This window comes from Budorcas taxicolor, chromosome 4 (assembly GCF_023091745.1).
Source record: "Budorcas taxicolor isolate Tak-1 chromosome 4, Takin1.1, whole genome shotgun sequence".
NCBI lineage: Eukaryota > Metazoa > Chordata > Mammalia > Artiodactyla > Bovidae > Budorcas > Budorcas taxicolor.
In genome coordinates this window covers 80,938,758-80,964,480 of record NC_068913.1, presented here as the reverse complement: position 1 = coordinate 80,964,480, position 25,723 = coordinate 80,938,758, and the positions used below count along the sequence as shown (strand labels likewise).

The following is a 25,723-nucleotide window of genomic DNA, read 5'->3' as shown; positions in this document are numbered from 1 at the left end:
ACACGGCACAGTCCAGGGGCATTTAACACATTCACAATCCTGTGCAATCGTTACCACTATCATGTTCCAGAATATTTTTATCATCCCAAGAAGAAACCCTGTACCTATTTTCGGTCACCCCATTCCTCCTCCCCTCAGCTTGTGGCAGCTACCAGTCTTTCTGTCTCTATGGATCTGCCTATTTCAGACCCCCTAAAACTTTGTACAAAACAAGTACATTGGATTACAATGTGTGGCTCAGCTGGTAAAGAATCCACCTGTGATGCGGGAGACCTGGGTTCAATCCCTGGGTTGGGACGATCCCCTGGAGAAGGGAAGGGCTACCCACTCCAGTATTCTGGCCTGGAGAATTTCATGGACTGTATAGTCCATGGGGTCGCAAAGAGTCGGACACAACTGAGCGACTTTCACCTTCGCCACACATTGTAAAAGCATTTTTGACATAAAAAGAAAATGGAGATGCGGCATCTTGTCTAAAACATCTGCAAACAGTGGATCAATATTATAGATCCCAAAGGACTCAGGTTTCTTTATTCCACTAGGGTCTGTAAAGGTGAACTCATGTGTGTGAGTTTATGTGCGCGAGTGCTTTTGTAGTGTGTGGCGAAACCCTTTTGAGATACTTTTCCTTTGTCAGTTCAGTTGGAAGGAAACTTGCGAGGGCCATCTCTGCCACCTTCAAGCCAGTGGCCAGTGAACGGAATGTTGCACTTTTACAAATTCCCTCTTCCAGCTCTTCTCTGGAAGATCATGAAGGGCCTGGCTGGCACCTTGTAGGGTCATATAGAGAGTCACACCAAGGTCAAAATATTCCCTCTCTCACACGATTTCAGTCAAACAGATGACCCACTCTGTGGGGCAGAACTACATCTCGTGAACAAACTCTGGTTAGCTAGCTTATTTCCAACACAGATGTGGGAAGCCTTTGTGCTAATCTCTGAATTCATTCAAGAGAAGGTTTCACAGAGAGGCAGAATTTGAGCTAGACCTTCAAGGAGAAGCTAGAGATCTGCAGGCAAAAGCGAGTTAAAATGTAAGCAAAGTGAATTAGAAACCATTTTCATTTACTCTTACACTTCTCTGAAATGTGTGGGGGATAAATACCTTGAACTAACAACAACACAACAGGAAACCCTTGAAGCTTTACTCAATATATTATCTTAAATAATTGACTAGAAACCATTCTGAGTTTCTGAGAATAAGCTTCCAAGACCCTTTGGAATTTAGACTGTCTGGAAATCCTATTTAGCCAAGTCAGGTTGCTCTGCAGAAGTCTTTTTTGATATAATGCATTTGAAGATACCACCTGGAGAAAGCAAATAAAAGTGGCTGTCTTAGCAGTAAGCTGTCAGCTGTCAACACCTCTCTTCTCGGTCTCTCCTTAGTGCTTACAGGGTCGTGGTCCTTCAAATGCATTCCTGCTATTCCAGGCAGAGCGAGTGGGTGGAATTCCAAGTTAAATGCTCCTACTGTTTGACCAGTAGGTGGCAGTACTGAACAACAGGAAACTTGTTCCCCCGTCCTCAGCTTGTCTCTCCCATCCAAGACCAGGTTTCAGCCCTTCCTCTGAGGGCCCCCAAGCCTTCACCCGCGCATTAACATCCACTCATGCTGGGAGTGGCCAGAGGAAACTACAATGGATCAGGCTTGCGTCTCCCCAGAGGATTCTTTATTTCCGCCCCCTGAGCTCTGGACCCAACAGGCGTCTCCCAGAGGAGCCTTACCTCATTGGAATGTGTCCTGTTCTGGTGCTTGGCGCGATCGGAGGCATTAGAGAAAGCCTTGTTGCATCCTTCGTGCTCACAGACGTATGGTTTCTCTCCAGTGTGAGATCTCAAGTGTGTTTTCAAGTTTTCGAGTCTCGAGTAGGCCTTTGTGCAACCTTCAAACTGAGGACGACAGGTAAATCTGGATGACCCCACACAATGACAACTTCTGCCTCTCACTTGCTCCAAGTGAATGAAAGACAGACGTTTGGAGGGTCGGCAGCTTTTCAAAACCAAGGAACAAAAGTCTACTAAACTCTGCCTTTATTGGGATTCAGATGGTGGGCTCAGGGCAATTCTAGAGAAAGCATTTTCAGTGCTAGTAAAAATCCCGGGACTTTTTTTTTTAATAGGCCACTCAATGTGGACAATGGGTTTCATTATCTGCTCAGGGATCTCCTTGAATTCCCACTGATTTCAGATTCAGCACAAAGTTCATTAATATGGCTTTGTGTCCCTACAAAGACATGGAATTTGATCCTGTTTGTAAAGGCCCTTTAACATGTAAAGTACCAAGGCTCAGTCCTGAGTGTGCCTGGCGGGCACCTTAGTGAAAGAAAGCTTAGCCTCCTACTTTTAGGTCTGTACTGGGCCACAGTGACAGACGGGGGCGGGGGGTGGGGGGGGGAGGGCTGAGGAAAAACTCTAAAGCCATACAGGTTATATTTTTGAAAGTCAACTGAAGTTTCTCAAGTTGAAACTGGCCTTTCCCTGTGTCTTCCACGGCTCTGGTATGACAGACCCTGGTGTGAGAGCAAGCCCAGTGGCCCCGTGGTCATTCCTGGTGTTAGATGGCCGGTCCCTGCTATGACCTGCCCACCAGCTACTCTGCAGAGCTGGGCTGACTCAGTTGCTGTTAGCCAAGTGTTTCATTAAATAAAATTGAAAAAAATCAGCTCCTCTCCAAAGCACGTGGTCTTGAGGCCACCAGGCTGGACAGGGTGGGTCTAGGACACTTCCTTCCAATATCTCTCAGAGCTCAGCTGTCAGCGTTCTTTCTCTAATTCTTCCCTCCTCTCCCCTCTCCCAGCCCCAGGAGTTTATCACACAGTGCTTCAACCCTCTTCTCCCACCACTCATCAGCTGGCACGGTTCTGGTTCTTGGAGCAGGAGGAAGGACCCACGGGTGCAAGATGCCCTCTTAGTGGACATCCCGCCCCTCCCCCACCCCAGGACTCACAGTGCATTTGTGAGGCTTCTCCCCTGTGTGCCTGCGCATGTGGACCACCAACATATACTGGGCTTTGAAGGGTTTCTGTTCCCTCGAACAGTCGAGCCACCGGCACACAAACTCCTTCTTCTCTCCATGGATATGGTCATTATTTATATGCTGGGTTTGGGAAAAAAAAAATAGAGAAATCAAATGGAAATATACAACTCTTTCCTGCAGGCGGCATAACAGAGGGCCCCAAACCCCCTAAGCTTAAGTCCTAAAGGCTCCAAGGTACCTTTCCCGTATGGCAGACGATTCTGTTCTGGTTAGTACATTTCTTAAGTCAGTTTGCTCTTACCAACTGTAGAGAGACACTTTTTTTTAACTACCAGGAGTGACAGGATTTGGAAGAATCTTGGAGTCCTGGAAAAGGTACTGCAAGGGCAATGGAAGACAGGAGTGGTGAAATGGGGTGAGACACACACGTCCTCTCTGGGCCTCTGCTATCCTTCACCTGCCAAGTTGGGGTCAAGGTGAAGTGACCACAGAGGGGACCTCCAGCTCTCACCCTCTTCAGGCCTTGGGTGGCACTTGGGCTAGTGATGTGACTCAAGACTGCAGGAAGGGCACACAGACACACAGACACACACTGACACACATGTCTGTAACAAGAACTAGGAAAAACCAAAGCATTTTTTCAAATGGCACTTTAGTTCCAATTAGGGAGATCATTCTTTTGATAAGAATCACAGAGAAATGAACTTGACTAAAAATGAAGGCCAGGTGATCGTCAACAAAACACAGGATAGCACAGAGGAGGGTCTGTGCTATCCTCCTGCACGAAATAAAGGAACAAATCCCCTAGTTTCTAAGGTTCTTTACAGCTGTAGAATTCTGTGAATTTGGTTTTTAAAATGAAGTTGAATGTCCCTGAAATTTCTCTGAATTCCGATTCAAAGTTTTAGAATCCCATTGTATATTAATAGAGTTCCTTGGATCCATACATCAAATGTCCTACAACTGGGAGACAGGTGCAACCTACAGACATACCAGAAGACGTGGTTCTTAATTTGGATCAAACTTAGGTCTGCTCCAGTAAGATAATGTTCAGTCATGGATGATGGGGGAAATTTGTACCCTAGGTTGATCCTCTCAGTTTATTCTCTGGTTGCCCCATACTTTATCTGCCTTAATTCAAGGCATTTGTGAACCCTTGCCCACACATACATAGAAACACCACCAAAAAATTTGTGCAATGACAGAAACCTCCCCTGGGTTTCCTGGGCCACGTAGCAGTGACATGATGTTTAATTACTTTCTTGATGAGGTTCTGGGTCCTAACTGAGTGGTCTCTGAGGGCCTGGGGATAAAATTCCACCATCACTCAGCCTTGCCCAGTTACTCCACTAGGCAGCTGGCTGCCGTAAGAAAAAAAAAAAAGAAAAAAAGCAGTCTGTCGTGTTGTGTTTGTAGTTTAAAACTGGATGAAGGCAGAGAAAAGCAAACATGGTGTACTCTCCTAGAGCAGCTCTCAGAAAGCTGGAGAGATAGGAGAAAGCAGGTGACATGGCTCAGGGAGCAGGCAGACAACCAAGATCCTTTCAGAAGCTCCGCACATGAAGAAGAGCCCATGTAGAGTCACTCCAGTTCATCACGGCATCGCAATCCCCTGATAGACAGTTGTGTATTTTCTGTAAAAAGCTAACTGTCTTCAGTATGAGTTTCTTAAAAGTGATGCTGGGAACAAGTTCACCTGTATCATTTTTCTAGATCCCATACATAAGTGGTATTATACAATAGTTTTTTCTTTTTGACTTCACTCTGTATGGTAGTCTAGAGACACAGACGTAGAGAACACATACATGGACACCAAGGGGGACAGGGGATGGGATGGATTGGGAGATTGGGGCTGACATGTATACACTACTATACGTGAAACAGATAACTAATGAGAGCCGAACTGTGGAGCACAGGGAGCTCTACTCAGTGCTCTGTGGCGACCTAAATGAGAAGGGAATCCAAAAAAGAGGGGATGTATATATATATACATATATGTATATGTATGTGTATATGTATATGTATATGTATATACACTTGGGCTTCCCTGGTGGCTCAGCTGTTAAAGAATCTGCCTGCAATGCAGGAGACCTGGGTTTGATCCCTGGGTAGGGAAGATCCCCTGGAGAAGGGAACGGCTACTCACTCCAGGATTCTGGCCTGGAGAATTCCATGGACTGTATAGTCCACAGGGTCGCAAAGAGCCAGACACGACTGAGTGACTTTCACTTTCTTTTTTAAAAAATTCATTAATTTATTTATTTTACTTTACAATATTGTTTTGGTTTTGCCATACTTAACGTGGCTTCCTAGGTGGCACCAGTGGTAAAGAACCCACCTACCATTGCAAGAGACATAAGAGACTCAGGTTCGATCTCTGTGTTGGGAAGATCCCCTGGAGAAGGGCAGGCAACCCTCTCCAGTATTCTTGCCTGGAGAATCTCATGGGCAGAGAAGCCTGGCAGGCTATAGTCCATAGGCTTTCACAGAGTTGGAAATGACTAAAGCAAATTAGCATGCATGCATACTCATAGCTGATTCATTTTGCCGTACAGAAGAGACTAACACAACATTGTAAAGCAACTATACTACTATAATATATATTCTTTAAAGTGATACAGGGGCACATACATGGATGAAGAGAACAGATCTGTTGGCCAGGGGACAATATGCCATCTTTACATGTATGCTTCAAGAACATGTCTGTGGTCCTTTCACATCGCCCAAGACTGTCCCAGAAATGTACAGAAGCCCAATCATTAAGCCCACATGATACGGAGGTGTTATACAAAGTCTCCTTTCTAGGGAAAACAATTAATTGTCACACAGATCCCCTCCATAAAGATTGCTTTTGGCTCAGCTATTTTCCATGTTATTAGACATTAAGCTCCTTGGATGAAGACATGAAAGAAAAGGAAGGATGAGAGGAAGGGAAGAAAGAAAGGAGGGAGGAAAATGACAGGGAAAGTTAAAATTGGAATATAACCTGAGAATTTGGGTTTTGTTAACTCCTTGAGTCAGGACCCACATCTTTTGGTTTCGTAGTCTCAGCCACTGAGATGTGGCCCTGGTACTTGGCAAGTCCTCCATAAATATCTGTTGGTTTGATTGGCTTAGGCGAGACACTGAACTTTCTCTGGAGCCAAGAATTTATATTTGATGCTTTTGCCTGACTTACTTCAACTGCATTTTACCCAGTATCCATACAGTAAGATTTTAATGTAGATACTGTATTACTTTAAAATAATATAGTATTGAGAATTCAAAAGAACTTGAATGATTGGAATGATACCGAAATGTGAATCCCATCTTGCCAGAGGGAATAAAAGAAATACTCAGTGATCACAACATTTCATCTCTCCCCACATACTGACATATATGTGCTGAGTACTGCTGCACATCAGGTCCTGTGCTGTAGACTCAGACAGACCTGAGTCTTTTCCTGAGGAAATTACAGTCTGCTGGAGGGACATGGACAATGACTTAAATGACTGTGCAATTATAGTTATGATCAGTGTTAGGAAGGGAAATAAGAGGGCTTTAGAAAAACAATTAACAGAGAGTCCCAAATCTGTGGGGAGCACGAAGAGCCAGGTCAGCTTCTCCAGTGAATGGCATTTAAAGTGGGACTGAAGGATGACTGGAGACCTGGTGGGCATGCAGGCCAGCTTCTCCAGTGAGTGGCATTTAAAGTGGGACTGAAGGATGAGTGGAGACCTGGTGGGTGTGCAGGTGAGGATGGGGGTGGAGCAAAAGATGGGTGGAAGCCCCCAGAGAAGGTCAGATCTTGGTGCCATCAAGGAGCCGGGAGAGGAACAGGTAGGTAGGAGCGGATGTGCCAGGCAGACACGGGAGCAGTCCAGCACTGCCATTCTGGGTGTAGTAGGAAGGCATGAGCTTCCAGGGGCCCAGTGGAGGCCTGTGAGGTGGCCAGGCAGGGGCCCACCTAAAATGCAGCCCTCTGGGTCAGGTGTCTAGCAGGGAGACTGTGAGATAGACCTCTGCATGGAACTCACGTGCACCCACCAGGACCCCTGCCCCGATGACCAACAGGGAAGGTGCCACCTGAAGCTAGTAAGCCTCCTGTCCTCCCCATCAGGCTGGAGGAACCAGACTCTGGGTGGAGAGGAAAGAGGTGCCCTCCTTCAGGTGGGTGAGGTGGGAGAAAAACAAAGAGCCTGCCAGCCTCCTTGAGCTGGGAGCCTGGCCGGTGTAGGGAAGAAGGCTGTGATTGGACAGGAGGCTGTAAGTTTAAACTGGATGAGACTTTAGTAACCAAAAGTGTAGAAGTTGCTGACCAGGGAGTCGAGGGATCTGCCATTGAGCTGGGATGGGGGCGCTGACAGTGGGCTGATGAGAGCAGTGCCTGGAAAATGCAAACCATCTCAGATTAATACCTGGCCAAGTTGCATCAGCCTTGACCTCTGGACAATGTCTGAAAAATCCCAGTGGCAGGAATCCAGTGCCCATCAGTAACCACAATACCCAGCCTTCTCTCATCCGGAGAGGAACAGAGGAGAAGTTCCTTGGGACCATGGAAGCAACCTCACTTTCAAAAAGGTTAGCATCTTGGGAATTTTCCCTTTCTGCCCCACAGAGTAGACCTAAGTCTTGTCTAACATGCTTTTGTGGTTTTTCTGAAACTGCCTGAGTGCCAACCTGGATTGAGACCACAAGTTACTGTTCTTGGAATGAGATTCTCTGACCTCGATTGGCAGAGACCAGGTCCGTCTTGTCTGTCTTTAAGGATTCAAATACTGAGCACAGGACATAATCAATTACTTCAAAGAAACACAGAAATCTTTCTGCTTATTTAGGTTATTTATGTTTTAATTTTTATTTGATATTGGGTTGATTAACAATATTGTGTCAGTTTCAGGTGTACAGCAAAGTGATTCAGTGATACATATACATGTAGCTATTCTTTTTCAAATCTTTGTCTACTTAGGTTATTACAGAATATTGAGCAGAGTTCCCTGTGCTATACACTAGGTCCCTGTGTATATGTCACTTTGCATCTTTGCGCTTAAAACACTTCCTGAAGCTAGATTTCAGGTGAAACTTAAAATTCCAAGAAATCATAGACTTTATGTGTCCAAGTGTCCCAAATATTTACTCTGCTAAAACAACTGTTTTGGCTTCTTCAGGCACTCATGTAGGGCTCATGTTCGGACAGAGCTCATACCACATGAGCATGGGAATGCGGCTGGAGGGTGGGTGGGTGAGGTGGTGCATTGGAAGATGCCCCCAGACCAAGTTCGAATGAGCTGTGTACTTTTGGACAATTCACCTATCTGGGCCTTAATTTTTCCCATCTGTAAAATGGAGGTAATGAACTACAAACTACAACTGGATGTTTACAAACTTTTTCTGTAAAAAGCCAGAGCGTAAATATTTTAGGCTCTGCAGGCCAAAAAGTTTCTGTCAAGTCTGCTCACCTCTGCTGCTATTTTAACATGCAAATAAATGGGCTCAGCTATCTGTTGACAGACGCTGAAACTGTCAAGTATCCTAGGACAGTCTTTACATCTTTTTCCCAATTATTTAAAAGTGTAAAAATCATTCTTGGCTCCTGGGCTGTATAAACACAAGCAGTAGCCAGATTTGGCCTATGGGCCATTTGTTTTGCTCTCCCTGAAATCTATGACTTCAAAGTTTCCTTATTGGGCTAACAGAGCCCTTGACATTCTTGGTTAGGCTGGCTCTAGAGCCTGAGGAAGTAAAATTAGGAGGAGGTATGTCTCAGGGCCAGAGCACAGAGAAGGCAGTAAAAAGGAATAAAAGTGAGGGTCCTGGGATGATGACATGAGGGGAGGGAGTTAGCCAGACAGATGTCCCTCTCTGCCCCATGTTCCTGGGACTGCGTGAAAAAAAGCACCTCTTCTTTGCTCACCAAAATCCTAAGTAGCTAAGAAAAGGAATACACAGTGAATTCTTAACACTCAAACAGACAGGCAGATTCCCTAGGAGGCAGGCCTGAAATTCAGTGGGCCTGTGTTTATTTGTGGTTTCACTGAAAATTTGACTTCCTGGCAGTGAAAACGTTAATCAAATATATAAATAATTTAATTGGAGGGAAAATAATGCATGATTAAATTCCAAACTAATCCAACACCAAGACATGCAATTTGCCAGAGGCCCAAGCGCCAGAAAGAGATAGATGGTGTAAATTACGGCTCTGGATGCCAACTCTCTCGGCGGGGCCAATCCGGACAGCTCCCCGTCTGAATAAAGAGGATGAGGACATCAGGACCAGGCAGCCCCAGAAAGACTGAGTCCAGCCACTGAGCTTCCTGATGAACTGAGATTGTAAACATTTGCCTCAAGAAACTGAAGGCTGATGAAAAAAATAAAGCATCTCAGGAGCCCATAGCCAACCAACCAAGCTGGTATTTGGCCATCTGATCATGTTTGTAACAGGATGAGCCAAGACCTGGGATTCTTGTCTCTTGCACTCGCCATGGAGCTCTGGGGGCACAGAGGAAGGTGCGGGGGGAATCACTGCAGTTGGCCTGGCCATTGGAGAAGTGGAACGTATTTCTTTCTTCTTTTTGTAAAAAAAGTTCTTTAGGATATACTTGCTTTACAATGTTGTATTAGTTTCTATTGTACAGTAAGTAGAGTTCCCTGTGCTATACAATAGGTTCTCATTAATTATCTATTTTTTATATAGTAATGGATATATGTCAGTTCCAGTCTCCCAATTCATCCCACCTTCCCTCTCTTCCCTTGGTGTCCATACTTTGTTCTCTATGTCTGTCTGTGTCTCTATTTCTGTTAAGTTACGCATATACACATATATAAGATCAGCTGTAAACCATTTTTCTAGATGATACTTCTTTCAAGGGCATCTCTTTGAGAAGCCCACCACTTGGCATCAACCTCGGAGGCTGCAACGGTGCGGGAAGGAAAATGAAGCTTTTCTTTTACTAGCAGCAAAACAGATGCCCACAGGAGACTTCACTGACTTCACCAGGATCCTTTCTTTTGTTTCTTATTGCAGCCTGAGTTCAGAGCTGACCATTCATCCTCAGTCTGTCCCTAACCCTTCAGATGAGACACACACACGCCGACCATCTATCCCAAATGTTTGCTGCTCCCCAAATAAGGCTGCTATCAAGCAGTTCATGAACTCTGGAAGGACACTTCTGCCTTTTTAAAATTGGAATATAATTGCTTTACAATGTTGTATTAGTTTCTGCTGTACAATAAAGTGGATCAACTGTAAGTGTGTGTGTGTATATATATACATATATATATACCCTTCCTCTTAAGCCTCCTTCCCATCCATCCTGCCATTCTACCCTTCTAGGCCATCATTGGTATAGCTAGCTCTGTTTGCTATATCACTGCTGCTGCTGCTGCTAAGTTGCTTCAGTCGTGTCTGACTCTGTGCAGCCGCCCACCAGGCTCCCCTGTCCCTGGGATTCTCCAGGCAAGAACACTGGAATGGGTTGCCATTTCCTTCTCCAATGCATGAAAGTGAAAATGAAAGTGAAGTCACTCAGTCGTGTCCGACTCTTAGCGACCCCATGGACTGCAGCCTACCAGGCTCCTCCATCCATGGGATTTTCCAGGCAAGAGTACTGGAGTGGGGTGCCATCGCCTTCTCCACAGGGTCCCACTAGCTATCTATTTGATACATGGTAGTATGTATGTATATATATATACATATCCATCCAAATCTCCCAATCGGTCCCATCCCTCTCTCTCCCTGCCATGTCCACATATCTGTTTTTGACGTCTGCGTCTCCATTCCTGCTCATAAGTTCATCTGTGGCTCCTTCTCCTTCGGCCCAAGTCCCCACCAACTGACTCGGAGGAGAGGCTACCACACTGCTCAGCAGTGTGGGTGGAAAGTTTGCACAGCTCCATTCACACTCTGCCCAGGTTAATCAGTAGACAAACACCTTGCTGTTGCCGGTGATTCATTCTCTAAATTAGCCACCTCCCTACCATCAAGAAGGTAAATTCCTTCCACTGTTGTAATGAAAACATTACAGTTATGCAACCTAAAAACAGTGAAGACAGGAAATGTAAAACTTCAGGCTCAACCCTCACCATTTCCACCAGGCTCCCCTGTGCATGTATGTTACACACCAGTCTTTCTGTCAGTATCTCGTATTTCTCAAATAACACGGAACTTTTTCACCAACTTGAAAAGCTGCTACAAGGAAAGTTGCCAAGATTTTCACAGCACAAGGTACATGTGAAAACCAAGAGTTTTTAGAAAAATAATGTGCAGGTAAACATGATCTCTCTCTGCACACAAATGTCCATGGTCACATGTATACACATATGCAATCACACACACATGTACATACATGCACACACACAGTATTCCTGTTTTAATAGAAAAGAAAATAAAGGCTTGGAAAGTGTTGCATTTCATATTTAAATACCCAAGACAATGGAACTGCACTGTGGGATTGCAAGGGATTGGGCTGACCTGGGATGTTGGCTGTATTCTTGTGTCATTTCTGATTTATCCCTTTGCTACATTTTTCTCTATCTATACACACGAATATGCCACTATTTGAGTGCCGTGATAATATTTTAAAAAGGAAAAACGTGAAACCAAGCCTTTCCTTCTCAGACTATCAAACCAGTAATGTTTAATACTTTCTAAGTCAATTCACATTGCTGCTAGATCAGCTCACAAACAGGCCTGAGCAAATTAATATGTTTAACAGAACTTGATAATTTGAATCTTCTCCAGATTGGCTCAGGAAGTCTGTTAAGAAGGGCTTCTACTTTGGCACAGAATGTGATATCAACAAGTAAACAATTTTAAGAAAGCTTAATTTTCAATTGGCTTCCTGACCTTATATTATAAATCTATGAGTAGCTCCTGACTTAGTCGTCCAGAAATATTTCTGAAAAGCAGAAAAAGGGAAAAATAATTTTGAATCAAATAAAATTGAATTTTCTTTCTAACTGATTTGGGGGAGAGATTTAAAGGCTTTGCCTACAAGAATTCCTTGAAACTTTGCACCTGAAAGGAGCCATATACCTTTCTGATTTGTGTATTATTTGACACATGTAACATCTGGGAAAGTTTTACAATCGCATGACATGGATTCTATTAGGTAGGCCCTGTGATTGGATTCCTTAAGGCTTTAGAAGGCAGAAGTGAAGAAAGCAGAAGTCAGAGACTATCGGGGTTGAAATAGGCCTTTTATCTCAATATGCACTTTAATTTTAGATAAATAAAATAATTTAAATGGTTTTGGTGGCACCCATCAATCTTCCTGGCAGAGTATTTAAAAAGCTATCATTGCTTGCTGTGGGAGGGATCTTCATGAAGACCTCACAAAATGACTGTTTCAGTTCACACTGGCTAATAAATATATTCAAGTAGCTTTCAGTTTTCTAATCTAACTATAAAATGATACAGAAAACATCAAAAGGACTCCAAAATTTGGGTACAAAACTGCATTCTCTTTCTAAAAGTAGAATACTTTCTTTCCTATTTCTGATCCTTGACTATTAAAAATTAGGGTGATATACAGATTAAAATATGTTTTTTGGTTGAAAAAGAATAAATAAATGTGCTTCTTGGTTAAGAAAGAGTCTCTCTGACAGTCATTAAAATCTTGTTTCTAGCTATAAATCTGTAATGAAATTATTTTATTCTATGAGTAAGAAAGGCAGAATTCCTTAAAAAGGTAAATGTCTGGACAAAGGCTTCACAATGTTCAATTGAGGGAACTGATATCAACTGAAAACACTGCCCTCACTCCCAGCACCACCAAGGTAAGCCGGAGACTGGAATTCCTTTCATCATTCACATTTAGGAGCAAGCATGAACCTTGGCAACATTATGTTAAGGAAAGAAGTCAGTCACAAAAGGACAAATATTGTGAGATTTCACGTATTTAAAAGGCCCAGAACAGGCAAAGCTGTAAGTTAGTGCTTGGCTATGGTTGAGGAGGGATTGGAACATGGAAAATGAGGTTTCTTTCCGGGATAATAAAAACATTGTATAACTGATTGGAGTGATAGTGACACAGCTCTGTGAATATATCCAAACACACTGAGTGGCTGTATTCCTGAAACGGGTGAACAGCATGACATATGAATTACAGTCCAAGAAAGACATTACCATCCCCTCCAAAAAAAGGAAAACCACAGACGTACCCTTGGTGATGGACTCTGCTAACAGAGAAAATTGTTGCAGAAGATAGGAAAAGTAGTCCAGGAACAGCCAGGCTGGATCTGCTCCCTCCAGGACTGTATCTAGGGCTTGGGGCTGGCAAATGGTTTCCCAAGGAACCAAAGTCTGCACCATAATCATAGCTTGTATTCACACACACACACACACACACACACACACACACACACCCACAGACAGATTGAGTCAGAGTAGAACATACTTTTATGACCCGATATTTCCTGGTGGATTTCACACTGGACCCAACGTTAACAACCTGGGAACTTCACTTGTATAACTTCTCTGAGTATTCCTTCTTCATCTTTCAAGTTGTAAAAATGAGTAGAAAGGTGGAAAATGAAATTATGTGCAGAGTTGTAAACAAAAGAAAATGAAAACACTGTACACTAATCTGTATATTCATATGTATGTTTGAGGATTTTAATGCAAAAATAGTGTATACTGGAAAAACTGCTATTTTCTCACACGTGATCTATGCTGCTGCTGCTGCTGCTAAGTCGCTTCAGTCGCGTCCGACTCTGTGTGACCCCATAGACAGCAGCCCACCAGGCTCCTCTGTCCATGGGATTTTCCAGGCAAGAACACTGGAGTGGGTTGCCATTTCCTTCTCCAATGCATGAAAGTGAAGTCGCTCAGTCGTGTCCGACTCTGTGCGACCCCATAGACAGCAGCCCACGAGGCTCTTCCGTCCATGGGATTTTCTAGGCAAGAGTACTGGAGTGGGGTGCCATTGCCTTCTCTGATGATCTATGCTAAGATTCACTAAAAATTGTGGAAAATTCAAGCACAGGTAATTCAGAATTCTACATTTTTATTTTTGTTGCTACCGTGAATTAGAAACTAACTAGAAATAAATGTGATATAATTTATCTAACCTGATACCCCCTCCCCCACAAGAAGTGCATGCATTACTGGTTCAACTCCAGGACACACAAATATACACTGGCTTAACCAAGCCAATGATTTAATGTATTAATGATTAAGATGACCTAATAGTAAAGAGATTGCAGTTTTTGAGAAGAATTTTTAAAAAGAAAAATGTAAATACTATTGATAAATGTTGTCTATTTTACTTGGGCTTCCTTTGTGGCTCAGCAGTAAAAAAAAAAACTCCACCTGCAATGAAGGAGATGCAGGAGAGGAGACGTGGGTTTGATCCCTGGGTCAGGAAGATCTGGAGGAGGAAATGGCACACCACTCTAGTATTCTTGCCTGGAAAATTCCATGGACAGAGGAGCCTGGTGGGCTACAGTTCATAGGGTTTCAAAGAGTCAGAGACAACTTACTGACTAACAACAAGAAGAATAAGAATGCTACTATTAATAAATCCAGACAGGCAAGACCATTTTGGCTTCCCAGGCGGCACTAGTGGTAAAGTGCCACCTGCCTTTACGTCACCTGCCTGCCAATGCAGGAGGTGTAAGAGATGCGGTTTGATCCCAGGGTCAGAAAGACCCCTGGAGCCGACTCTGGTATCCTTGCTTGGAGAATCCCATGGACAGAGGAGCCTGGCAGTCTTTGTGACCATAGGGTCACAAAGAATTGGACACAAGCGACTTAGGATGTACACAAGACCTTTTTAACTATGTGTCATGGAATGAAATAATTTGGAAAGTCTGTCTCCCAAAAAGCATCTTCTACTTCATTTCTTTGCACTTAACAAATTCATCAAACATGGTAAGCATCAAGCCTTCTGACCAAAGGTCTAGTTCCAAAGGAGAAGTGGCAAAAGGCTTCCCTTCTGTTCCTCACCCCCTCCTAGGCTGAGAAGAATGGCTAGGATGCAACCTGTAAGAGGCAACCTTTCCTGAGGACCAGGTGAGTCAGGCCCTCACATGGATGGGTCATTTCTAAGAGTCCAGCGTATCTGGAAAGCACGACCATCCATGACAATGCATTTCCCATCACACACACAAAAGACTTCAGAAGCCAAACTGTGTCCCAGAGCATTAAAATCTTCCCACCTTGTGGGCTTGGATTTCTGCTCTGAAGAGAAAAGAGGGTTCATGTGTGGTTTCTCTGTGCAATAAGAATCCAACTAGTATTTGTAAAGTAGTCACACTCTGCAAAGTACTGTCAAAATATTTCTTCCGTTATCAGACTTTGAAAGGTGGGTTATATGGGTACAATCATACAATTGTAACAGCACACCTTATACTTTTAATTTGAGATGTTTAATGTGTTCACACACACACACACATGCACGCACACACACACATATATACTGTGACTAGCTCTAAGAAGAATAAGCAAGACTCACTTTTTTAAAGTATTTCTGAATGTGAAGGTAGATACGAACTTTTCCCGTTTGCAATATAAAATATTAAGAATTCTAGTATCTAGGGGCATACAAAATATTAGCCTTTAATGACTTAATTTTTTTCTAATGAATTTCTTTTATTTTTTAATTGAAGGATAAAATTCAAAATTAATTTTTATTGATTTACAATGTTGTGTTACTTTCAGGTATATAGCAGGATGATCCAGTTATATATACATATATATATGTGTATAGATATACATATATAATTTTTCAGATTCTTTTCACTTCTAGGTGATAAAAAATATTGAGTGTAGTTTTATGGTCATAGCAATCCACCAAACCTGAACATCCAGTTACTGTTCTTTGTAAAGAGCCTTAACAGACAGTATGACTGTGAGAAAATTCAAAATTCAAGGAAAAATAAATAAAAGTGAATTAAAGGTGTGACTTGACTTTGAAAGGTTGGTTTCTCATTCACTGCTCTTATAAAAGCTGCCATGTTCCCTCCATTCAAGTCTGATTCTGAACATTTTGGCACTCAGCCCTTTAACTGGCATCCTGTTTTGTTCATTTCAATCTCATAATTTTAATGGCTAGAATTTTTGTGAAAGTAGACACAAATACAATAAAATGTATTTGAGGACTCCTCTGCTGTTCCAATGGTTAAGAATCCTTGCAATGCAGGGGACATGAGTCTGATCCCCGGTCAGGGAATTAAGATCCCCACGTGCAAGGAGCAACTAAGCCTGCACACACAGCAACTAGAGAAACCCACAAGCCACAGTGAAGACGCCACATACTGTAACTAGCATCCAACGCAGGCAAATAAATAAATAAACATTCTAGTAATACTTGGATTTCAAATCTATTTTTAGTATTTGGAGAAGAGTCAAGTATCTTTTTTTTTCAATGACATCCTTTGAAAATATGGGATAGAAAAGTTATTCTGAGGCCAGTCCAGTCCAAGCCACATCTCTGACCAAGGCCCACTCTAAAGGTCTTCTGCCCATCACCTTGTAAAGAAACTGTCCTCTTGAATGAAAAGTGCCAGCAGAGTTCCTCACAATCAGAAGTTAGCATGTATGTGCCAAGAAGGTGGTTGTTTGACTGCTGATGGCAGAAACACAGGCACATCTCAAGAGCTATTGGAAGAAAGGAAGGAAGCAGGCAAGCAGGCAAAATTATCCATTTGGAAATCTGCCCACAGTCCCGCTGGGCTGACTCATTCATTCACTCTTAACTCAATGCTTACTTATGATATGACGGTTACCGAGCTAGACACTGAAGAGCCAAGACTGAATAAGACACGTCCACTGGATCTTAGCCAAGACTGGCTGTTAGAACAACGCAGAAAGGAATACTGTTTAAAAATTAGCTTTCACATCACAGACACCTTTGCAATTAAGTAAGCCACCCAGAAGAATGCACGAGTCTTCATATCATAGACAACTGGCAGGCCCATTTGCCCCAAGCTTTTCCAGTTTTGTCTTACCAAAATAAAATGTGAAGAAGGCCTCTAGACCTCTCTGCTTTTGTAAGCTTTTCAACATGTAGAACAATTTACCATTTTTCAATCAACGCAATTTATGTATCTGCTACCCTCCATAAGGGGGGTGAATAGCCTAAGGCGCCAGACCCCAGGCAACCAAAAGAAAGTTTAAGTAGGGCAGTGATTAGATTTTTGTTTATAAAAGGTAAGTCTAGCAGGCATACCAGAGGAACTGGACAGTGAGCCCATTTGTGCTTTTATGCATACTAGACGTCCAACTCAGCTCTGTGACCCTATGGACAGTAGCCCACCAAGCTCCTCTGCCCATGGGATTCTCCAGGCAAGAGTACTGGAGTAGATTGCCATGCTCTCCTCCAGGAGATCTTCCAGACCCAGGGATTAAACCTGGGTCAGTTTCACTGGCAGGCAGTTCTTTACCACTAGCACCACCTGGGATGCCCAAGCCCATTTAGGGAGCTGCTATAATTATCCAAGAGAGAGGTGTGGTTCTGAACTAAGGGCAGAGGCCATGAAGATGGCTGGAAGGGGCTCCATTTGAGAGACCTTTGGAATAATGTGTTCAGGGTGAATTAGAGAGAGGTAATAATAAGTGATACCAAAGTTTCGGCACTTCCCTGGTGACTCAGACGGTAAAGAATCCGCCTGCCAATGCAGGAGACTCAGGTTTGATCCATGATTTGGAAAGATCCCCTAGAGAAGGGAATGACTACCCACTTTAGTATTCTTGCCTGGAGAATTCCATGGACAGAGGAGCCTGGTGGGTTACAGTCCATGGGGTCACAATGAGTTGGATACAACTGAGCGACTGACACACACACACACACACACACACACACACACACACACACACACTGTAGTTTCTAACTTGACAGATTCTGAGACAATAAATGGCATGGGAGGTCAAAGAGATTTGGAAGAGAGTCTGCTTCTGTTTGAGAAATAACATATTGGAAGTGCTTCTGAGGCAGGAGGTAGATGGGCCCTTCAGGGTGAGCAACTGGAGTTTGTTCCCTGTGGACAGAAACTCTATCAATAGCAGGACAATCAAGAGGGGAGATTGGGCTGTATCTAAGTAAGAGATGAGTCCACATATTTCTCATCTTGAAGTCAAGGAAATCTTCCTGACAAGAAAGTTCCTTGGAGGTCAAAAGGGGAGTGATGCTAAGCTACTCGTAGACCTCTTCAGTGGAATCTATCTTGGCTGAGATGTGTGTGCACACATGGGAGGATCCTGAGATATACCAAATACAGACTCAGAACCAGGCAAATCAAAATGCTTGGCCAAAAGAAACCAGAAGAAATGCCCCATAAAAGTAATTCAAACACCTGTGTGTCTATCCACACATACCGTACTCTTTTTCCTCCTAGTAAACACTGTCTCCCTACTCTCCATCTCTGTGGGACTTCTCTGCAAAGCTGAAGGGTCTGGGCCTTGTCACTGGCCGCTGGTCTAGTGGCTTGAGTTCAGTGCTCTCACTAACATGACCCAGCCTCACTCTCTGGCCAGGAACCCAAGAAACCCTGCTTCAAGCCTCTACAGGCTGGGCCACCAAAGATCACCTCCAGGACATCTCCAACAAAGAAGACAAATCTAAACACAAAGATTCAAGAAACAAAGACTGTAGCTGAAGAACGAGGGCCGCTCCCTTCCCTACCCCATATTGTGTTTGGTGACCCCAATATACACAGAATTTTGAGGATTTTGTAAAGCCCAGTTTGAAAATCACTGACCTACGGGGACTGTACACAAGATGAAGAAGGACAGCAAATGGAAAGGACAGAGACCAGTGTTTAAGAGTCAGGGAAATAAAAAAGGAAGTAAAGGAGAGAACAAAGGACACAGAGCAACATGGCAGGGACTGGGAAACATCAACTGTGTTGAGTGGATTTGGAGAACTCCTGGGCTGATGAAGACAGAAGAAGTTAAAGCAACAAAAGGTAAGTTTTCTTCCAGAGGCAGCTTCCCAGTTCCAGTAAGTCTGGATGGTCAGATAAGAAAGAGAGGAAATGTCTAGGAACACTGTCGGCTGTGGTTTAGTCACTAAGTCATGTTCAACTCCTTTCTACTCTATGGACTGCAGCCCACCAGGCTCCTCGGTCCATGGGATTCTCCAGGCAAGAATACTGGAGTGGGTTGCCATTTCCTTCTCCAGGGGATCTTCCCAACCCATGGTTAGAGGACATAAACTTAAGAAGGGAAACCGGCTCATTTGTCATTCCCAGGCTGGAGAGGGCTGAGGAATGTCGGACAGAAGTCAATAATATTTGATTTTTAAGCTGTTTGCTGTTTTGAACACTTTTTGTTTTCCCCAAAGCTATCTGTAAAATTCAGTTCTGTGTAACAGTGTTCATCAAGGAGCTGTGCACAGCTGGAGGAGGGAAGACCACCCTCATCTTGCCATCCCAAGGACAGAGTGCAGGAAATGGAGCCTCAGTCGGGGCTGAATGCTCAGCAAGACAGGAGATGGAATCCAAGGCTGCCTAGACTATGCAGCAGGGGGTGGGGGCAGACAGAATGTGGACAGAAGTGCAGAGCCAATGCTTTAAAGGAAAATGCCACTTAAGAGGCTGGACAGCTTGGACCTGCAGCTGGAGACACCTGGGTTACATCTAGGATGGAGCCCTAAGTCAAGATAATTTTACTCCTTCAAGTCTTCTTGGAATGTTGCTTCCCTGATGAGGCTCATCATCCCATTTATAGTGCAACCTCCCAACACTCACCTTGAACTTTCCACCCCTCCCTCTCCCCTGCTGCTCTATCCACTACCCTCCTTATCATTGCTGCTGCTGCTGCTGCTGCTAAGTCGCTTCAGTCGTGTCCTACTCTGTGCGACCCCATAGATGGCAGCCGACCAGGCTCCCCCGTCCCTGGGATTCTAACATACTATAATTTACATACAGAGACTGTTTATGATTTATTGCCTGCCTCCCCATGAGAATGTCAGTTCCACACAGGTGGTGATATCTACCGATTTTGTTCAACGGTGTGTCCCAAGTGCCTGGAACTGTGCCCAGCATAGAGTAAATACTCAATTAACATTTCTTGGAGGAATGCATTATTGGAAATACCATGTTTAGAACTGCTGTTTCCAGGCGTCAATATACTCCCAACCTGCCCCCTTAAGGTTATGTTTTAAGAATCAGAAGCCACAGGAAACAGAAGCAATTTCCTGTGATTCCTCTACTCAAAACAATTGGATAAATCTCAGCATCTCATATGCCTTAAGGGTCCACCAAGTAGACCCCCTTTCATACTTTAGTTGTAAATTAAGATTTAGAGCTAGTAATGGCATAATTCAAAGTTATCTTAGTTGGTTCCTATTCATTATTAAAGAAAAGGAATTCTAAGCTTTATTTTTGCCCACCATGACAATGTTGATATAACTTTGGGGTAAAGGCTCTAACAGTTAAGTGGTAATCCTAACTTTCAATGTTATATTCCACTATTTGTAGAAAGCAAATAATCTTATGTTTTCCCATAGGTTTCTCTTGAAATAATTCAATAAAGCTTCACATGAAGGAGAGAGAAAAAGGCCAAGTTACCCTTCTGATTAAGCTACACTCTGTCTCACTGGAATTTTGCCCCCTGGCTATTGTTTTTGTGGATGGTTTATACTGAGATTTCTTTCTAATGCAGTGCTGTTAAGTAACAGGAGACTGAAGGGCATATTTCCTCTTAATCTGCTTGTGGAAATCTCATTAATGAAATGGAAATTTCGCCCCCTACCATAACTAAAGTGCTTGAAAAGACAGAAACAAGGAAGTTAAGTTTGCTCCTATATTGTTTCAATTTAACAAATAAATGAAGAATGTGCTTTACATTGACATGCAGGCTTCAACCTGGCAACTTTAAAAAAAATTTAAAAATTAAGGCTATGTGTGTATGCAAAGTGATCTCTTTCCAAAAGAGAACTCAGAAGCCAGCCCGCCTCACATTAATTTTTCAGATGGTGAAATCACCCCTGGGGGAGGATGACTTTTCTTGAATATCAGCCATTTTTGCAATTTTTTCCACTTTGCCTTTTACCTCTCCACCAAAGTAAGAATTTCATTTCTCAAGAAGTGTCAAATTATTCCTAAAATATGTTTTTAATTTGGGGGCATGATTCTATAAAGCATATTTTTATAAGCACATTTTCCTAGGAAAATATGGCCAGTGTACACTGAGTAATCACACAACTCCTAAAAAGTTTTCATTTGACCTTTCAAGCATATGCATGTCTCCAACATATAGGTGGCTTGCCTAATTGTCTCCACATTGCATCTTATTAATTCAGAGTGATTATAACAGCACAAAACCCAACTAAAAATTTATAAATGTTAACACTCTATAGGGGAACAATAGCGGACGTACTTGCCCAAAAAACCAGAGATTGCAGCTAATGGAAACTCAGTGTTTTGCCCAAATTTTGTCACCTGGTTATTTAAAGTAACAGTTTACTATATGTTTGTTATCTTTTCTAGATTGTCTGCAGAATGACTTCTGTGCATTTCATTTTTCAGGTAACTCAACCACAAGTATAAATACATTTTAAGGAGTCCAGGTGGTCACCCTGGCCTCGACCATCTTCATCTAGATGTAAGTATGAATCCAAGCAAGACCCTGTGGGGCTTCTGAGCATAGAAACCTTCTTGTGTTCCCCATTTCTTGTTTGTATGGAATAGGCTTCAGCCTCCAGGATACTCCCCGAGGCCATATTAAAGGAGTGCAGGCCTTGCACACACCCTGATCCTTATCCACAACCCTGCCTTTGAACCATTGCTATAAAACTCCTCAGCAAATAACCCTGGGTTGAAGTGAAGTGAAGTCGCTCAGTTGTGTCCGACTCTTTGCGACCCCGTGAACTGAAGCCCACCAGGCTCCTCTGTCCTTGGGATTCTCCAGGCAAGAATACTGGAGTGGGTTGCCATTTCCTTCTCCAGGGGAACTTCCCGACCCAGGGATCGAACCCAGGTCTCCCGCATTGCAGGCAGACGCTTTAACCTCTAAGCCACCAGAGAAGTTGGGGACATACAATTTCTGAGGGCACAAGCCCATGATGTCCCCCTTTGCCTGGCAAAGCAATAAAGCTGTTCTTTTCTACTTTGCTCAAAACTCTGTCTCCAATGTTCAACTCAGCACTGGTGCAGAGAAGCTAAATTACGGGGCCAGAGCAGGTGGCTCCAGCATCATGCCCATCCTTGCTTTCTCTTTTATCTCATCTGCTTCCCTGGAACTGGCCTGTGAAGGCTGTATGTACAGTACTTTAGTTCACACAGTGCTCATGCCTGGCCTGCTTGTCCAGTGTTCCTCCACTTGGCTTATTTCTCATCAGTCTTTATCTCCCACAGGAAGCTTTTCCTGATACTTAGAGGAGTTCAGAAACTAACCGAACAGTGTGCCATGAATTCTTGGCATAGGTAGTAAGAACAGAATCCAATGGCAAAACTTTCCACCTACATATAAATGGAACTTAGAAAAAAATGGCAAATTCATGACTGAGAGAGTTGGATTGTGTATCAGAAAGAAACGGCCAAAAGCTCACCAGAAGGGAGCATTTCTCAGAGTTGTTTTTTTTTTTTTTTTTAAATGAAATGCTACAGAAAGTACATTGACAATCAAGGGGGACCTGCATCTCTAAAGAAGCAAAAGAAGGAAAGAAAACATGCATCCCTGCAGACAGACAGACAGAGAAACACACACACAGCACAGAGTGTACACTGCTTATAGTCTGCAAGACTATTCTGAGATCCCAGAATCCAGGGTACTATCAAAACCAATAACTAGTATTACAAGGGTTAAATAAATTATCCTTGGTTGGAAATGGCCTTGACGTCTGGCAACTATCAGAGGTTGCCAGAGGTATCAAATCAAAGAGAAATTTCTCTTTATTTCAAATGCTATGTTTGCTGTTTTTGGATCCCAGGTCTATGGTTCAATCCCTAGGAGGTATGTGTTAACACTTCATACGTCTGACAGAAGAAGAATGGCTATTTTTAGGAAAATCATTTTTGGTAGCTAAATGCCTTTCAATTACATGAATACACATTTATGCTAACTGTAATTCATCTTTATTTCCATCTTGAACCATTATTATTCAAGTGAGCCAGGTAATTTTCCTAAATTATCACTTAAATTTTATTGGTTATTAGAATAATGATTCCCCACCCCCCTCACCCCCCCAAGATTGCCTGAGAGAGAAGGCATCTGGTCCTGGTGCTTCTGTGCTCAGTCACTTGCTCCTCTGTCCATGGGATTCTCCAGGCGAGAATACTGGAGTGGATTGCCATTTCCTCCTGCCCAACACAGGGATCAAACCCACGTCTCCTATGTCTCCTGCACTGGCAGGTAGATTCTTTACCACTGAGCCACCAGGGAAGCCCTCGTCTCTTCCCAGACTCAGGGCCAATCCACTTTCCCAGAGGTTTTCACTGAATATCAGCAATTCAAACATGCCCAACCTGTATCTTTAAAATGCTCAACACAGAGAATTCCCCATGGGTTAGTCAACTGCTGGCTCATATACAAAGAAAATACTGTATTTTGCTCTGAAGAGCTTTCTGCATCAATTTAAACACAGTGAGACAGACACAATATCCCAGAGAGAGGAAAACCTACCTTATTACATTCCTGACCCAAGAGAAAGGATTTGCCCTGAGGACATAAAAGGAATCTGCAGGGGTGTGGGGGAGAGTTATTTAATCCTAAACATAAAAACAGTTCATAATGTGGCATGACAATGCTCTTAATCGCTGACATAATTGTAATATGTATGTATAATATGATACAAGGAAAGCAAATGCAGTTTGCTTCTCAGTCTTAGAGGCTTTCTTCAGTACTTTCCTTTAGGTCTTCCTGATTTTGTACACGCTTGGGGGAATTTTCAGGGGGAGGTAATGTGATATTATAAGGATTCTTTCTCTGTAAGATCACATCTTGTTCTGATTTGAGTTGAAGCATCTGTATGCGTTAAGTGTGGTCAAGCAAAACGTTGAGCTCCATGAATGCAATGTTTTACAAGTCTTTCCTGATTTCCTGTGCAAGTCCATGGGCCATGAAACGATGGGCAGAAGACTGGGATTTTTATTCATATTGCAAAGCTGCTGGGAGGGACACTGCATCTCAGCTGTGAGTGCTTATAGGTGTTTACCATTTCCCTTTTATAGCTATATAGAAAGTTTGTTATTTTTTTTTTTAAACAGGGGTTTATGGGGGGTTAGATTTTTTTTCCCCCTTATGATATTTCCATACACAACATAATCTAAACCTAAACTGCCATCTCCCAGAAAAGAATTGCATCCTTGCTTTACTGGTTGGGAGGTTGATAAAGAAATGTGACATTTGGAGAAGTTCAACATTCTAGCCCCTTCAATATTATTTATGGGAAAGATTTTACAGCATCCTTAAAAGTGGCTATGGGGTGGCTGGACTGACAACTTCACAGGTCGACATTTTTACACTGGGCTTGGCTGGGATCAAGGGGTTGTCACTGTCCACATTTGATTCAAGTGAATGCTACTGATGTTCCCTGGCAAAGCCTATGGTCATTCTAGATCAGCTGGTCTCAGCAGTCACAGTTTAGATGAGTAAAGGAGGAGAATGTGTACTAAGCAACGAAAATTTAAGGAGAAAGAAAAAACGGAAGAAGGATAGAGCTAGCGTCCCAGCTGGACATCAGGGTTAAGTGGGCTCTAACTCAGATTCTTCTAATGGTCGTCGTTGTTAGCTATTTAGTCTCTAAGTCGTGTCCAAATTTTTGTGACCGCATGGACTGTAGCCCACCAGGCTCCTCTGTCCCTTGGATTTTCCAGGCAAGAATACTGGAGTGGGTTGCCATTTCCTTCTCCAGGGGATCTTCCCGACCCAGGGATCAAACCCAAGTCTACGGTATTGGCAGGCGGATTCTTTACCACTGAGCCACCAGGGAAGCCCCCCTGCCTAATGGTACCTTCTGCTTTACACTGGTAATGGGTTTATTTTGCATGAGCTCAGCATTCCCCCGTTCTAGGCTGCTTCCTGAGTTGAGGGACTGGATCTCATTGATCTTGGTGCCCCACTGGCCTTTATGGTGACTTCCGCATGGCAGGTGCCTAGGAAACAGTGCTCAGCTGAACCACGTGAATCCAAGATGTGATTCAATAATCTCAGTTTTCTCATATTTCATTGTAGCTGGAGTCAGCTAGATGCACTAAAAAGATTTTCTAAATCTCACTCTCCTACTGGTGTTTTTTTCTGCTGTGCTTTGGAGGGAAGTTTAGGCTCTAGGGCCCAAGACATCTCTTAGTTGCCTGCTGCCCAAAGACTTTTTAAAATTCTTTTTTGGCAAGGGGCAACGATCAGGCATTCTTTTTGGTTCAGATATGGTCATTAAGCTGGCTCCACCAGGTCATCCCAGGGTAATGCTTGGAAAGAGGATGTAAATGATGGAAGCGGTCATTAGGGACTTTGAGGGGCCAAGGGCTGACTTCATTTATTTTATAAGTAAACTGAGACAGCTGAAGTAATCAATATATGGCACCTCTTTTAAGGGAGTCTCACCACGGGCTCAAATTCCAAGCATGTGACAGAGAACACCGTATTTTCTTTATACATATTTTAAAAACGAGCTCCTTTACTGTCTTATCTGAAGTGTCCAGAAGGCCTGTAAAAACCATTCAAAGGATGCCTGAGATTGGATGCAACCAACTGCCTCTCACTATGGCAGGACGTGGGTTGTGTCAAACAAATTGGTAATGAAACGTGAATAGGCCTATTCTACAGCCATTCATTATATAATTTTTCCCTTCTTTAATGTTGCAAAAATAAATTCCATTTCTCACT

General features: G+C 43.2%; 1 protein-coding gene across 1 annotated transcript in view; it reads right to left on the bottom strand.

Annotated features, from left to right (window-relative positions):
- Positions 1-25,723, bottom strand: part of GLI3 (GLI family zinc finger 3) — a 312,258-nt gene that overhangs the window by 12,734 nt on the left and 273,801 nt on the right. The window contains exons 11-12 of the mRNA XM_052638613.1: positions 2,947-3,096; positions 1,725-1,889 (exon numbers count right to left, since the gene is read on the bottom strand). Of these exons, the coding sequence (XP_052494573.1) occupies positions 1,725-1,889; positions 2,947-3,096 (315 nt within the window). The remainder of the gene's footprint in view (positions 1-1,724; positions 1,890-2,946; positions 3,097-25,723) is intronic.